This window comes from Zeugodacus cucurbitae, chromosome 5, assembly GCF_028554725.1.
Source record: "Zeugodacus cucurbitae isolate PBARC_wt_2022May chromosome 5, idZeuCucr1.2, whole genome shotgun sequence".
NCBI classification, from domain to species: domain Eukaryota; kingdom Metazoa; phylum Arthropoda; class Insecta; order Diptera; family Tephritidae; genus Zeugodacus; species Zeugodacus cucurbitae.
In genome coordinates this window covers 49,034,675-49,052,073 of record NC_071670.1, presented here as the reverse complement: position 1 = coordinate 49,052,073, position 17,399 = coordinate 49,034,675, and the positions used below count along the sequence as shown (strand labels likewise).

At 34.8% G+C, this 17,399-nt stretch overlaps 1 protein-coding gene across 1 annotated transcript; it reads right to left on the bottom strand.

Moving 5' to 3' along the window:
• Positions 1-11,717: 11,717 nt before the first annotated feature.
• LOC105212227 (achaete-scute complex protein T4) lies at positions 11,718-13,398 on the bottom strand. The gene has a single exon (XM_011184094.3). The coding sequence runs from the start codon at positions 13,187-13,189 to the stop codon at positions 12,116-12,118; it is 1,074 nt and encodes a 357-aa protein (XP_011182396.2). The 5' UTR covers positions 13,190-13,398; the 3' UTR covers positions 11,718-12,115.
• Positions 13,399-17,399: the final 4,001 nt, after the last annotated feature.

The window sequence follows — 17,399 nt, the reverse complement described above, 5'->3', positions numbered from 1 at the left end:
TATACTAATGATACAAGAAAAACACTTTCCCATAAGAAGAATGTTTCTGAAGAAGACTTTTTTGTAATTTTTTGCTTATAACACTCAGGAGGTGTCTGATAAAGATGTGAAAGAGAGGATATAGTTGTTTAATGACATTTTAAGATTTAAGTCTATCTCCTGATGAATTATATTAGAACTAAATACTATTAGCATAAAAGGTAGATATGCTTTCTATGTTTCTTCTTACAGGAAGCGAACAATTATGGAGTCCTTAACAACTTTTTTTAAGAAATGATAAGAAATTTCAAAGCAGTTGTTGTTGTTATATTTTAAATCGATTTATATACTTAAGAGCATAGCTTTCAAGCAATTAAATAGGAAAGGACTGTATTCTCCTTTTCAGACGAAAATCGGAAATTTAGCGAGAGAGACTTAAGCCAAATGTATGTATTCCTAAATCTCTCTGCCACTTCAATATAAGACTTCGAAAATTTTTTCAATGTCATCTAATATGTCATTACATGATCAAAGGTTTTAAGGAGGTATTCTCGTGTAGAAAAAAAAATATTGTTTATATTCTCAAAGCTTAACTATTTAAGCATAAGCCTACGAGAGGATTTTTCAAAATTCAAATTAATTTCGGAGATATCGGCATGTTCCTGACGCGGCAACCAAACTGGCTCGGCTGGACGCGAAACTTTAAACGCATTTTTCTCGAAATTGTGCTTTTCAAAATGATATCCAAGATTTCTCAAGTTTTTCTGAACCGATATACCCAAATTTTAAGTTTTACTATTTTTTAAAAGTTCGAAAAAGTCAAAAATGGATACAGTTGTTTTGAATTTTTCCTCTTTCTTTTCCATAGTTCCAACCATAGCAATAAAACTATAGGTTAATACTCATTTTTGTTTTGTTCAGATTTGCGACTCTCCACTTCAACAGCTTCTAATTTTTATACTCTCGCAACAAAGTTGCTACGAGAGTATTATAGTTTTGTTCACATAACGGTTGTTTGTAACACCCAAAACTAAACGAGTTAGATATAGGGCTATATATACCAAAGTAATAAGGGCGACGAGGCGAGTCAAAATCCGAATGTCTGTCTGTCCGTCCGTCCGTCCGTCTGTGCAAGCTGTAACTTGAGTAAAAATTAAGATATCTTGATGAAACTTGCAACATATGTTCCTTGGCACCCTGAGGAGGCCCCACTGCCCATGTGGGCACATAAAGTGCCATAACTAAGCCATAAATAAAGCTATGGAAATAAAATTTGGGGAAGTGGGCATGGCTATATAAACCAAATTTTCTGCAGTCGTTTTTTTAAGCCACTTCTTAATACAGTCCAAAAATGAAAGAAATCGGATAATAACCACGCCCACCTCCCCTACAAAGGTTAGGTTGAAAAATATAAAAAGTGGGTTAACTCACTAACGAAAAACGTCAGAAACACTAAATTTCACATAAGAAATGGCAGATGAAAGCTGCACTCAGATTTTTTTACAAACTGGAAAATGGGCGTGGCGTCGCCCACTTATGGATCAAAAACCATATCTCAGGAACTACTCTAATGACTTTAATGAAACTTGGTTTGTTATAGTTTCCTTACATTCCAATGATATGTTGTGAAAATAGGCCGAATCGCGTCACAACCACGCCTACTTCCTATATACCAGAACTTTGAAGACGATCTGAATCGTTTACTTTACAATATATAAAGTAAGCACTAGTGAAGATATCGGTGCAGAACTTTGCACAAATACTACGTATTTTCAAGGCCCCATATATCGTACATGAAGAGCTCGGTGCTTCTAACCTAATATTAGGGTTTTCAAACTCTCAATGGACTTTCTACCATATACATATATGAGGAATATGTGGGTCAAATTGTGTATTATATAATATAATTAAAGTTAAATAAATAAATTGCGAGAGTATAAAATGTTCTGTCACAAACGAACTTAGCCCTTCCTTACTGGTTTTTTTAATCTTAGCCCCTTTTTTAATTTTTTTCGGAAATTGTTTAATGTCAATAAATAAGTTATAAAATTGGTTAGTAAAAATATTGTTTGCTTTTTTACGACATTTCTAAAATGTTGCGAAATTCAAGAATCTAAACCCGAACACCCCTCATTATAATTTTGGCAGACTTTGCCATATTAAGGTATTGAAGGTATATTATTGCGGCTATTAAATGAAAATATCCCAGTGCGAAATATAATATAAGCAGAATAAACCTTTCTAGAAACATGTCCAACTTGAATAACAAATACATGGGAACCTGAATTACTGGTTTATCCCTAGTAATCGTCCCTTAAAGAGCAGGTTTTCTAACTAGATCTCGTAATGGTTTGCTCATTCTAGAAACATTTCTTCTGTAGAAAGGTGCTGTCTCCGTATTTACATATATTAGAACCAGCCAATTCAGTTTTATACCAAAGCTGAATTGGATTCTCAATTCTCCTATTGAAAAACCGCCAGAATATCACATTAGACATATAAAAGTAAGAAGTTCATTTGATTAATATACCGTGAATCAAAATTTAAATATTTAGAACTATTGTCTATCAAATACTTCATTAAAGGCGGTCACATTATAAGAATACTTCAAAAAGTTGGGCTTCAAGTACCCAAGTGAGACTAGTTTTCGTCATTTTAATATTTAAAAGTCTTAGAGTAAGAAAATAATATTCACTATTAGATTTAAAAAAATATTTTGTATATTCATTTTGCCCCTTTCAAGTCTAAAATATTTTCGTGGAAATTCAAAACTGTAAATATACCAAAAAGACTATACAAACTGTCAAATATTTGCTTCATTCAAATTGACTCGTCCGATTAACTCTGGAAAATCAACATGAAATCAGTTAAAGGTTGTTAAAGGTATACCATTCAATCACAATCTTGATATCAAATGACAAAACGTCAAAAATTTTTTGTACACAAAGTACCGGTAAATCAAATAGAATATCAAACTCGTCCACCGACAAAATGCAGCGCATAACTGTGAATATGAGCGCAACCTTCAATACTTTTAGCAAAGTAAATATCCTGTTGCCTGCGACACAAACACATTCACCTTAAAAGGACGCGAGAGCAGAAATATCAAAGCGGAAGAAAACGGGAAACGCAAGAAAAAGTCAAATATTTTTTTATTTTTTATATTTTTATACAGACAGACAGACACATATGGGCATGTAAATTCATAAGCAATATGAGAGACGGCACTAAACGCCTTTTGGCGAAATTCTTTTATTTTTTCCATGCAAATTATGATTATGTTCTCTCTGGAGAATTATGCTGTCAGCGCACTGTGATGCTATTTTATGACACCGCGGCAGAAGATGCTACTGCATACTAACCAGATTCTTCCTTTTCTTCTAGTACATAACAGAGGCAAAGCTAGTAAGCAGCTATTCCCGTGAGTTATTCGCACAACTGTAAAGCAATTAAGTTTTACAAGTTGAATAAGTTGGAGCCGCAGTGCAATCCTTACATACTTGTCTTGTAATAAAACTACTGCAACTGGGTTTCACTACTGTTTTCGAAAAGGTTATGCGCAATACTTGCTACAACTTGAATATCATTATGCTAGTATATGAGGTTATAACTGATAATTCACTTTAATTTGAAGCAGTGCCACTGGCACACAAATAACATGGCTGCTTACAAGGAATCGTAGTAGTTATAGTAGCTATATAATATACAAATGATACTAGCAAATTGGTGGTAATCATATGAGAATTTATTTGTTCATACGCTTGTGTGACACATGCTTAGGTAATGAAGCTCCCGGGCGTAATTTAATAAATTACCAATTATGAGTATGAAATAAAAGTAAATTTATGAATGATAGTTATATCGTTCCCTTAAGATTGAGAGGCTACTTTAGAAGTATATACTTTCATTCAAAGAAATGCCTGCAGCATCTCATCTTGTTGGGGAGTAATTGATTATTGTTTGTTTTTAATACTTAATGCTTGGGTGTAACACTGGTAAGTAAAAAAGGAGAGAAAATTTTTTGATGTTATAAAGTTAATTAATTTATATTACTGGGATTGTTTTTTTTTTTATTATTTCTTTAATACATATGTATATGGTTCTTAGAAATAGCAAGAAATAATAGTAATTGAAGACTTTGCGCTGTAGCCGAGAACAGCGTTAACAGTTGTTCGCCTTTCAGAGTAATATACTTCTATATATGTTTGATTATATAATATAACTGGTGTTTTCAATTTACAGACCACAAAATTAATGTCTCGATTATTTATTTTAGACAATATTAGTTTAAATTCTATTTTTATTTAATTCGGCGGGAAATAATTCAGCAACTTCTTACTGTAATTATACGTAAAATTTTAAATACAGTGGAAATTCCATAACACAAACTTCTATAACTGAAAGTTCACCATAACTCGAACTCTTAACTTGGCAATAGAAGTCACATTTCTTACAAAATTCCTTCCATAAATCGATCTTTTCGACCAGGGCATATAACAAAATTTAAAATTTTGCTATCAAGGAGCAACATTACAGAATACATGTTTTAATGTATTTAAATAAAACTTTTTGCGAAGTAAATAACTAAAACTATGTGTAAATTTATATTTTATATTTTTATTATATATTTATTATATTTTTTTCAAAAATGCATCTTTTAACCGTCCTATAGTTCTATAACTCGAAGTCGCTCTAACTCGAAGTTTTTTTGTGGATTATGGTGATTCGAGTTATAGAACTTCCACTGTATTTTAATTATCTCAAAGTTTCTTAAAAGGTCAGTTAATATGATGCCAATGGTAGGAAAACATGGAATACCTTCTTCAGTTTTCCAAAATCTCCAAAAATCATTTGTTTCATATTTTACACAGAAAACACGCGACCGAAATAAAGTGTTGTTTTCACGGCAAGAGTAATTTAACAGTTAAACGTATAAGGAAGTATTTTAATTAATATATGTTTCTTAAAGTTCGTGGTAGAATATCTAGCGAGACATCAGGTCATTAAATTTCATTTTCTCATTTTTCTAGTTTTTTGCTAATGGAAGAACGGCTACAGCATTTTAAAGGTTGCTAGGATTTTTATATCAGGTACAATCAATTGGTATAAATTCACGGAAATCGCTAATTGTTCCTCCAATTTAGATCATTTTGGGCTAGTTCCCTGCAGGTTAGTTTCTTCACTTTCTCACGAACCTAACTTTCGTTTTATTCATTTTGACTTGATTCTTTTCATTTATCTGATCCTTAGGAACCAAATTGAACCATGAAAGCCAACAGTATACTGGTTAAATTTCTAATGTATGTACATACATTTCTCTGAATATTGAAACATGCAATTAGTCTGAAGAAGATTAATTTAGGCATTATATTTTAAAAGATTCAGCATTTTTTTTAAGAAAAATCGGTTCTGTAGAAGTTGAAAGAGCCTTATGCTTTTTACTATATTGGAGAACTTAAGATGTGTGATTTACGAAACCAGCTATGAACTGTTGCTGTTAATGGACCATAAATTTGAACCACAAACCACAGCAACTATATAGATATTATAGAATTTGAGGTTGGGTTCGCTAAAAACGTTGAGTTGGTCGTGAGACAGTTCTTATCATAGATTAGTCTGTGAGCTAACATCTTCATACTTCAAATGTAAGCTAAATACTGAACATAGCTGACAATAATACATATATTCCTTCTTTATATCCGGTAATCGCAATATTAAATCAATTGGATCAGAATTACTTATCTTCTCATTATCATCCATCAGCATCTGTATTCTGTATTATTTAAAAAATTATTATGCAATTTATTTTACTTTGAACAAAAGCATGAAGTATTAAGATAAGATAAGCTAATGAATTTGAGGTAAGCACTACGACCAGTGGTCTATTGTGCCCTCTCCAAGTCTACAGCGACTCCATAAGACCCAGTACCCTGAAAAATTCCAGGATAGTATTAGAACTTAGCGAGACGATGCGCCCCTCTGTTGGGATGGTATATCCTAAAACTTTGCTCTTGCTTCTGTGAAGCGCTGCAAATTCCAGCAGTAAGTGCAGGGGAGTTTCGTTCTCCATGTCACAGAAGCGACAGGTCCGCGACGAGACCTTGTCCAGATTATTGAGATGTGTCCTGAGCTTACAGTGGCCCGTGTATATACCAACCAATACCCTTAGTTTGCACCTTGGGAGGTTAATTAAGCACTTGAATCTTTGAAGTATTAGAATGTATTCTTATTATATGAATATTGTAGCTCATCGAATCATTGAGTAATAAACATTTCAGACAGTAATTTCAATTAGTCAATTAAGACTCAATTAAGAGACTGATGTGTGTAGAATGAATTCCTAATTGACTGAATTAAGTACTGTCTGAAATATAAAACATTAACGGAGGTAGATTTATCACGAAAAATGTAAGCAAAAATTTTAATTGAACAATTACTGCTTAATTGAAGGAATAATAAACTTAATTTAATGTTATGAGGTTTTAAATTTAATTGCTTAAATTTTATAGTAAATTAAGTGAAGATATAATTGATTGATATAATACAATAAATTAAGTGACAGTTCATATTGTGATTCTCTTTTAGATCATAAGTAAAATTGGTTTCAAGCTGAAGTGGAACCCTTGTAAAACATTTTATACAGATTTTCGTTTTTAAACTTTTTTTACAGATTTTGTCAGTAATATTAAGCTTAAATTCCTTCTTTCTGGTATTTATTCAAACTTAATGAATTATATGAACTTTCAAAAGTTCACTTTATAAACCAAAACCACAGAAATAAACAAAATTCCACAAATATTCCCATAAAAATACCAAAATTCCAACTTTAGTATACGAAATTTCAGTGAGATTAAGCAACAAGTGTCCTTCGTTGATTACGTTGACAATTTATGCATGTGAACAAAAATAAATATATTTTAAGTATGTGTTTATGGGTGTGTCTCGGCTTGTAAAACAAATATCTTAATGCACTCACCGGAGCTAATCAGTTTGTGAACATTATCACGAATGTTGTACTATTAAAAGTCCATTGAGATAATGGAGAGCAAACAAACAGAGAGACACTGCACACGAGCGCTTATTTGCATGCAAATCGGTGTGTGCGTGTGTGTGTTTGGCAGCATTTTGCCGACATGTCACAGTTACAAAATATATAAATCTTGATTGTGAATCAAGAGCAAATCAGTGGGAAAGTCAAGTGAAGCCAAGTTGAGTTGAGAGATGGTCAAAAAGTTCAACTACAAAGAAAGAGTTGTTGTTGTAGTTGCTTGTTGTTGTATTGACTTGTTGTATAACACATGCCTGTGCATGTGTGCCTTTCTATGGAAAATGCAGTCATACATCAAATGTTGCATGAACGCAACATATCTCATTTGCGCGATATTTGCGCCGCGTTGCCATTAGCCATTATTTATGACTGGTGCCCATTAATTTCATCACCAATTACTTAAGTTCGCCATCCGGCAAAAGAAAAAACTTTTTTCCAATCACATGCAACCACAAATACACCGGTATATATGTATGTAAGTGCCAATTGATGAACTAGTTCAGTGGTGGTGGAGAGGAACCAGTGGAAGCAGGGGGTTTTGAGGAGAGTTGTTGTTGTAAGCCATTGCATATGATTAGCGCTATGTTGGCTATGCGTTGCCGAGTTGTCGCATGCCGCTTGTTACTTGTCGCTAGCAACATGTTGCACAGCTTTATTGGTAGAAAGGCAGCAAAAATATTACCAGTTCATTTATCAGACTTGCGCTTGAGACTCCATTGATCTTAATTATGCAATGTGAACAATGTTGCCACAGCAATCATAACAACAATAGCAACAACATCACCAACAGTGAAAGGAAGAATGGCTGAAGACAGCGCCGCAACCAAAGAAGAAAGCATAGAATAGAAGTTAAAGACATACAGCAACAACAACAACAAACGCGTTGTTAATAAATTTATAATTACAACTTGCCACAAACAAAGTAAGGAAGGCGAAATGATGGTTGTGGCAAATGAGCAGAAACGCCACAACATTGAAAGCACTGACAGCAACGGGAGCAGCGAAAATCAGTGCAGAAATGGAAGCAAGTGAATTGCGAGTAACAAACAACAACAACAATTGTAAGCAAATTTCTGCTGTCGCCCAAACAGGATTTGGCTCCCATCGAGTCGCGTGGCGCAACTAACCGCCGTACAACGCTGAACAACAACAATCACCAACAACAATGTGGCTTAGGCAGTTACCTTCTTCGCGAGTAGTCGCTGCCACGCGTATGCGCATACTCGTTGTGGCAAGTTGTCGTACTGGCCGCTACACCACACCACACCAGCCATCAACGCAATACTGTGTGATAACACATTTTGCAACAGCAACAACCAACAACAACAACACAGCAACCGTCAATAAAAGGCTCCACAGCAACAAAGCGGACAAGTAGATAACTGTTTATGTGTGGCTCCAGTAAAATCACGGCACTGTTGTGGCGGCAACATGCAGTTGCAAACACACACATACATACATATGTATTTGTATATCAACGGTCACATCACCATCGGCATCACTACACCATCATTATCGTCATCAGTGGCCAGGCAGTTTGTATGGATGTGGCAGCAAAAGCGGCTCTAGAGGCTTTTTAAGTGCATAAGTATATGCTTAAAGCATCCACATATATATAAATATATTTTGATGTAAGGTTGTGTGATTGCTTTGATTTTGTAGCAGCTATATTTTGTCCGTTCTTATTTTTTTCTTAACTGTGGTGGCACTGCGCCACTTTGAACTGAAATGAGTACAAGAACGTGAATTGGTTTCTCTGCTGCTTGCGCCACTTTCTCAGCATATTTTTTTGCTTCTATATAATCATGAATTTTCTATATTAGTCTTAGAGTAAATTATCTTTTGCATTTGTAAGAGAGTTGATATACTATCGATAAGGTAGAATGATGTTAGAGAACACAACTAATATGTATATATATGTACATTACCTTGTACTAAATAATATAAAAATTATAATAGCATTGAATTAAATATTTCGAACCACCACGACGCTAGTTCAGACTTTACCTTATATCTAGATTTTCTGTAAAACGCCTTTATTATTATTCTAGCTATATACTAAAAGCCTGATTTGCTACCCGGTTTATTAGAGCTCATTATTATTGATAAAATTATAAATGATGCAGTTCAGATTCCTTAATCTATTGGTAGGGTGTGATATCACTAAACCTTCCACTATCATTCCTATCGGAAATTTCTTTATAGCAATAAGAAAACCAGAAATAAGCACCAAAGATTACTAGCGCGACTAAGACTTGTAAGCACAATTTTGGGATGAGGCCCTGGAAGATTGGTAAGCAAAACAGTAATTTTTCTTAGAGCAACAACGGGACTTCAAAGGCCTAGGTTTTAAGGAAATACCGATAAATATTGAAATAAAGTAACATGGTGGATCCAAGGCATGTATTTGGGTATACCAAAAATATTAATTTTCTATAACAATATGATGTAGTTGAAGTTATAGTTATAGAAAATATTGCCTAAAAAATTTTCAAGAATATTGCCAAGCTGACAAACTTTGATCGATAAAAAAATCCTAATAGAATCGACTAACGTGGGAAGATAAAGAATGAAAGCAGCCCCTTCTAGAAGATTTTAGAAGTAGTAAATTTTCACAAATAACTTAAAGTTTTTTTTATTCGAAGCACAAATAATTGTTAGTTAGCCTTTACATAACCCAGGACAATTAATAGAAGAACCATTGAAAATATTAAATCTTCATACATATGTTACCTTGATATGCGCGCTATAAATCCCATACTCTATAGAGAAAATTCTTGCTAAATATTGGTGCAATACCTCCAATATTCACCACTTCCAGCGAAAGTTGGCTCCCTACACTCGTACTTTGAAACCAAAAATACATTTACCAAACTTGTTCGGTTTAACGCTTCTCAATAGATCAAAGGAATAGATGTCCCCATTTCCCGTAGTTCTTTCAAAAGCTCGTTGGTATTTTTAAATTTAAATTTTTTTTGTTTTTAATATTTTAGCCCAATTATTCCATCAACACAATTCCACAAGTACTGGAGCATATTTAGATCAGAATTATGGCGCTAGTCAATTAATAAAGAGATTTTTTCTAGTGTAATTACATATGTATTTTGCCACAGTCGTTGTATGTCCTTATGGCCGATAATGAGTCATAAAGATCATTGATTATGAATACTAATATTTAGTGTCTGGAGGTTTGAAATACTTCTTCTTCCTCCTTAGAAAGTCAGTCCTGGGTAGAGCATTGCTTCCCCAACTATCTTCCTACACATTTCTCGACCAGCTACTAAGCTACAGCAGTTTTACACTTTCATCTCTTTAAATTTATCGATCACAGTATCTATCTACATTTTCTGTGTGGGTCTTCCCTTAATTAGATACCCATATGGATGTTTTTTGAAGGTTTTTCTCTTTGCTCTATTTCTCGGTACTCTATGATTTGGCATTATTTCCATTTGGCCAAGCTAGGATATTCGCTGGGCTTTTATGAATTTCAAGTTTTATCAACTAATGTTTGGCTTAAGCTCTTAGTTGTATCTAATAGTATACATACGCAGTCAAAAATATAAAAATGAATGCAGAAAATCCAGACAAAGGGCATGAATGAATTGATATAACTCGAAGTAATGCATTAAAAAACAATATTGACTAAGGCTCAACTCACACCGGTTTTGGCAAAAACGTGTTTGACTAATAAGACACAAAAACGTATTTCGCTCTAACCCACACCAAACGAAGTCTCATCTTGTTCGGTGTGGGTTGGCGCATATGAAGAAGAAAATTTTAAGCTTAAAATATTGTGTAGAACTTAAGTTGAAGACCCCCCTCGACAAAATGGGCCCGCACTTCTTCCACGATTCCGGCTGATTGACTTATCGGAAACAAAAAAGTTAGCGGGTTTTCAATCTGAATATACCAAAAATTAGACTATTGGTAGACATTTGAAAATAAAAATTGCGAATTTTCCCTATTTTTAATTTTTTATTATCGAAATTTTGTGAATTGTTGATCTGTAATAGATCATGCGTCTACATATATGTGCTGAGTGCATCCAACGAATTTTAAGTCATTCGGTCATGTTTGAAAAACAAAGATTTGAGAAAAACGCGTTCAAAGTTTCCAGCTGCCAACTGACTGACAGTTCCTTCTTCTAACTGCTGTATCTTTAAAACGACTTCGAATTTCTAAAAATCAGTTTTATACCGTATGTTAAGAAAGCAATTTATGATAAAAAAAAATATTTAAGCCCATCACATCGGATTATCCCCTTAAATTAATTTTAGGCTTAAGTGTTAGACTATCGTCCTGTTACTTCTAGGAGCGGCCATACCCAGTATCCGCATTTAAAATCCCAAAATAATAATGTTTTTTTATTCTAAAGTTGGTTGGATGCTCCGAGGCGATTGAACTGTATCCAGACATTTCTCCAAAAAAATATAATACTAATATATTTTTTTTGTTTTGTTCAATAAATTTCAAAATGTTCCAAGTCGTTCTGTAGACTTTACAATCAAAATTTGAAGCATAGACAATAAATATTTTCACTCTCAATGAAAACCACATTTCAATTGTTAAAACCTTGAGAAAATAAATAATTAAACAATTTTTTTTGTTTTTTTTCTTCATTGTATTTTTGATATTTTTTTAATTATTTTTAATTTAACAATATAAAATTTAAAAATTCTTACACTTAATAATATTCATAATTTTTCAGCCTTAAAATTACTTGAGTTTAGTGTCTTCCAGTGGTTTGCTTAGTCTACTACTTAACGCTAATTATTGTCTTCCATTAAAAGCTAAAAGCACTTAAACCTAACTGTAAATGCTTTACAAGTAGTCATATCTCTCCATGTACATAATTTTGAACTAAGGCACACAAAAACTACAACTACTTACAACTACTTTCGATATATATATTTTCGATAGATATTTGTTTTTATGAAAAAAATTGGCAAATTCAACTAATTTGACTAGGTAACTGAGTAAGCTTAAAAACGAAAAAGCACGCACACACTTATATATTTACAATTAATAATTCACTGGCATTTTATCCCTGAACGTCTGCATATTTACAAATTTTTACCCGTGCAACACTTATTGTTCTTGCCACAGCGAAATGTAGTCGAGTATTTCTTCATCGTCGGGCGTGCAGTCCTCCTCATGCAGATTGAAGCTGTCATATGGCTCAAACTTCAACTGCAGATTCGCATCAATCTGCGCGTTATTACCGTTAGCGCTGCGCTGCGCTTCGCCGCTTGAGGCATGTGGCACTGGCGAATGCACAAAAGTGCCCGAATCGAAAGAGTTGAAGGATGAGGTAGGCGAGGGGCAACCAATATCGAGCTGCGTCTGCGCGGACTGTGCGGCTTGTGGTGCAGCGTATGCTTGCAACGCTTCGGCGGTGAGTAGCGTAGAGTTAAATTGTTGCTGCTGCTGCTGTTGTTGTTGCTGGAAAGCTTGCAAAGCGTTACTGGCATAATACAATTGCTCCGCCGCTGCTAAGCCACCGCCGTTCGAGTTCGGTGTTTGACGCGCTGGCGAATCTGGCGACAACATGCTGAGATTGCTGCTGCTGCTGCTGAACGAGCTCGAAGTAGTATTGTCTGTCAATAGCAAACCTTCACTGCTGCGCGCGCTGCACATTTTCGGCACGACGCTGTTGCTATTAGCACTACCGCTGCTGCCGCCATTCAAGTCATCGACCAAATCTTGCAGCCGCCTTATGTACTCGACCGCGATGCGCAGCGTATCCACTTTGCTGATTTTCTTATGCGGTCCACGGCCGCCGCCCTTCAGCAGATCCGTGATGATCGTTTGCGGTATGTGTTGGCGCAGGCGTGCAAAGCTATTGTTCACCTGTTTGACGCGATTGCGTTCGCGCGCATTGCGCCGCTGCACCGATTGCGTTTGATCGACGCTGTAGGGACCGCCGCCGTTACTGGGTGCGCGCGGCGTATATTTGCGCGTTTTAATCTCAGCGCCAGTGCAGCCACCGCTGGCTAGTGACATTGTGGGCGCGGGCGCTATATTTTGATATTTGAACATTTTCACAGCGGCGCTGAGTTGTTGCTGTTGTTGTTGATGGCTAATATTTTTATTGTAACACTGCAGCGCGTTGTTAGCTTTCGGATTGTAGTGCGTAAAGACCGCGCTTGACATGTTCACCATCGGTGTAAAGCGGCTGTTTAGCAACCGTAAATCAGTTTGAGTATTTTTTATTTTACGTATTTGTTGTAACACACAAGCACTTTGAAAGTTGTTGTGTTAAATTCGATGTTTGCTTTGTATAACTTAGTTAAAAAATACAATTATTTGCGCTTTCTAAAGTTCAAGTGAACTTGATCCTACGACACCTTGCACAAGAATGAGTCCCTTCGTCCTAAACCTTTGCGTTTTGTACTACACTCACAGCCAGCAAAAAGCAACTCCTGCGCCAGGTCGCCAAGGTACCGCAGCTCAACAACCAATTAGCAGTGAGAGCGCGTGCTTATAAGAGAAAAGCAGCGCTTGATATGAGCGCACTGCTAAATAGTTTACTGATCAGTTTTGTGAACAGGTAAATACGAAACCATAACAACGCACGTAAAGCCGAGCTCAAGCGCGCTCTTTAAATTACAGACATCAGATACTCCAATATAACAACCACTCTCTTACTCTTCGCGCAACAACTCTCTGCAACTACGCTCTCACTCACCTACGATCGCGCTGTTCGTGCAACGATCACTCGCCGCTACAACCGTTTGCTAGCGCACGCACTCAACTTTGGCAAAAAGATGTGCCGCTTATCAGTCGGCTCAGGTAAATAATAATGCATTGATATCGCAAGCATTCTTCCTTGTTCTACTCACTTGAGTGAGTGCGTGCGTGAGACTGAGCGCGACCGTGAACTCGTTCTTCACGTTCGTGATCTTGCAAAACGAAAAAAACTGTTCCCAATCTGGTTTACAGCTGCAAATTGCTGAAGAAGAGTATCTACTTGAAGACATCTCAACGCTCTTGCTTTGGTTTGCTAGACTCTTGCTCATTTACCTGTTTACTTTATTATGTTTTCTTTAATGGGTTTGAGAATTTTACTTTGATTTTGAGTTGCGAAATGTGATTTCATGCGCTCAGTCTCAGTGTTCATTGAGAACTCGAAGAATAAGGATATGTTGTGGATATGTTAGGCTTCTTCGACGTTTGCTTTCGTAAGATAAACGATATTTACATAAAAATTCTGCAGTTGTGCTGAATATTCCCTTGAAAGGAGGATTTTTGGCGGAACTTATTTTGCGATTTTGAGTCCCAGGAGTAGTTAAAAATGAGGAGAATGTGTAATCCAAGTTTAAAGTGTCGATCTTTTATTTTCTGTCAGTTCATTTAAAGTCCTTACTACGCTATGACTATATCAGTTTATAAATAGTTTTCATCCTCATATCTTTGATATAAAAGAGCGGCTTCGCGGTACAATTTTTTTTAGTTAAAAAATTTGTTTTTTTCTTCTTGTAAAAATTTTTATTAGTTCTGGCGTCATAAATATAACAAGATTACAATAAAGAAATTTTAGGTGTACCTAGAAACTCCTAGAAATTTCAATGAAGCTTAAAAGCTTAAACAAAAGCTGATCCTAATGATCTTTCCAAGGCATGATATCAATAGCAAATTACGAGAATAATAGTAATAAGTAGAGTCCGACTGATTACTCAGCCTTGGTATCGGCATCGGCCATATTTGGTCGATTTTTAGCAAATTCTTCTTGATTAATTTTAAGCTTAAAATATCAATTATTCTGTTTCCCTTTAAAACACAATTTGATTCACTCATGACTGATCCAATCATTCCTCACGATGATAAGACTAGGTCTAGTATAGTATAAAATTCATTACTTAGACATAAAATTGAAAGTTTAACACAAAGTTTGGAATGATCCAATTTATATCAAATATGCACAGTTTTGTTCAACAACTTGTTGAAATTTTGAAAGTTATGTCGTAAAGCCTCTCATATAGAAGATGTACCCATAGACAGGACATAATCACTTGGTGCTGGTCTGGACTATAAAGGGGATGAAAAAGAGCATCCCAAATAAGCTATCGAAGCTTCTATCGAGCTATCAATAAGTGTGTCTCACTCTATCTTGAACTATATGAGTATAGCTGTTTGCGATCATATGTTGTCTTATCAACTTCGCATTTGGCCATCAATAACAGCTTAATTTAGCTTTAAAAAGAAGACAAATTAGTCTACAATCGGTCTAAAATATTTTTAGATATCGTTCATTAAAATATGGAAGGTTACTGGCACAAGCGGAGTTCGTTCTGAAGAACACTGACCCTTTCTTCTAGGGAATAAAGCCGTAATCATACCAAATTTAAGAGTTTACACTCGAAAGAAAAACTTAAGCCTTGGCAGCTATTCTATTAACTGAATTTTGCATTCTATAATATTTTAAAAGAAATTTAATATCATTTCTTGAATTCGAAGGTTTAAAATTTTATAAAAATGTCGTGAAGGCTTTGTTTTGGTTTGGAATTGATAAAGTCGAACCTTGTTCTTCATTAAGTGGTGTTAGACCCATATACAAGTCTGTGTTGCTTCAATGAAGTTACAAAGTTAGGTAAAAGTTAATACTGAAAATTTTCCAAGTCATGTAACTCTAACACTATCAACAGCAAATCAACTGAGAAGAAAACTATGAAAGCAATAATATTAAGAAATTAATATAGCCGCTTATTTATTGCCCTTCGACTAACTAGGAATACATATAAAAGTAGATAAATTATATTACATGCGAGTTCAATATCAGTAGACTACATGTGATCTGCCGAACCACTTATTTGTTTTTTAAGATCTTCACAAATATAACACAGCCATTTACTAGCTGTCCAACCTGCTTTACTGTAGAGCAATCAATGATAATATTGTAGCTTGGAACTTTTAAGAATTTATCCTAATCTCATATCGCTTAAAAACATACTATATATTTTTGATTGGTTTAGAATATATCTTCAGTGGTTTAGAGCAAAGCAATCCACTTGCGGTCAGGTGTTGTCTTAACAAGTTTTCATTTATCTGTCCACAACATTAGATATCTAAAAACTTATTGCTCGTGGAGCTTAACAATTAAATTAACCAAAGACTAAAAAATCATCAGATATCCTTAAAAAAATAGAAGGTTACTGAAATGTGCCGAGTTCCTTCTGAAAGACACTAACCCATTCTTTTGAAAATAACACGTTCTTCTGAGAAATCGCACAAAGTATATAAGTTTTCGCTCGAAAGAAAGACTAAAGTCATTTTTTTTTATTTTTATTTTATTCAATTGTGCCTAGTATACAATGATTATTCAATTCTAACAAGTGAAAAATAATAATTTAAAGCTAAATGTTAGAGAAATTCATTTCAGTCGGTTTTCTCGTTCAGCAGTTCCGATGAGTCTGGATGCCTCTTCATTTACATGCTATCTAAGCCTCATTTCGTGAGACTTTGCAAGTTTGGTTATTTCCTTTACTACCGAATCCACACCAAGATCACGGTGATCTAACATACCAAGGAGCATTAACTATACTTTGTAGTACCTTATTTTGGAAGCGCTAAATGCAGGCAATACAGCTTTGACTTGAACAACCCCATAGTTGAGTTCCATAGGCCCAAATTGGCTTTAGTACTTGATTATATGTATATGTCAGCTAAAGTCATATCTAATTATATTTGTTATACTTAGCAATCTACATAATTTTAGAAGAAATTTGTCTTTTTGAATTGAAATGTTTACAACTCTGTAGTAATAATGTAAAGACTTTGTCTTCGAGAAGATGAATTCGGGTCTATTCTCTAATAAGTAGTAAACTTATTGATGCTACTTTACATAGTGAGATTAACAAAAGTTTGACGGATCTTCGAAAGAAGCATATATTTATTGAAAAGCTTGAACATTTGAATATCATAAGTATAGAAATTTATAGATCATGCATTGAAGGACTTATGTGTTAACTTTCATTAAAACTCTGAACTTGTTTTTAATTCTACATGATATCTATAAGAGCTTTGTAACAACTAGCAGAAATACTGAAGGAAGCTCAAAAACCCTTTGATTAATAAGTTTTTGCAATTGGTCATACATGATCGTGAATGAGCATAATTTAGAGAAAATGATCATTACAATACAAAAACCCTAAAAAAATATATCGTAAAATACTAAAGCCTTTGCATCGCCCTCTCCTCTATAAGTCAAAGCTCTCCCTATAAATATTCCATATTTTCAAATGTCCTGTGAAAAGCAATTAGCTATGCACTCGAGCATAAAGCGTATATCCGGGCGTGTATGCCACGTGCAACAGCACGCTCACGTCCTTTCAACAAACAGCTCAGCCGAGTATATAATTTAAATGAAAGCAAC

Excerpts from the sequence above, each read along its gene's own strand:
- LOC105212227 (XM_011184094.3), bottom strand. The coding sequence starts at position 13,189 with ATGGTGAACATGTCAAGCGCGGTCTTTACGCACTACAATCCGAAAGCT.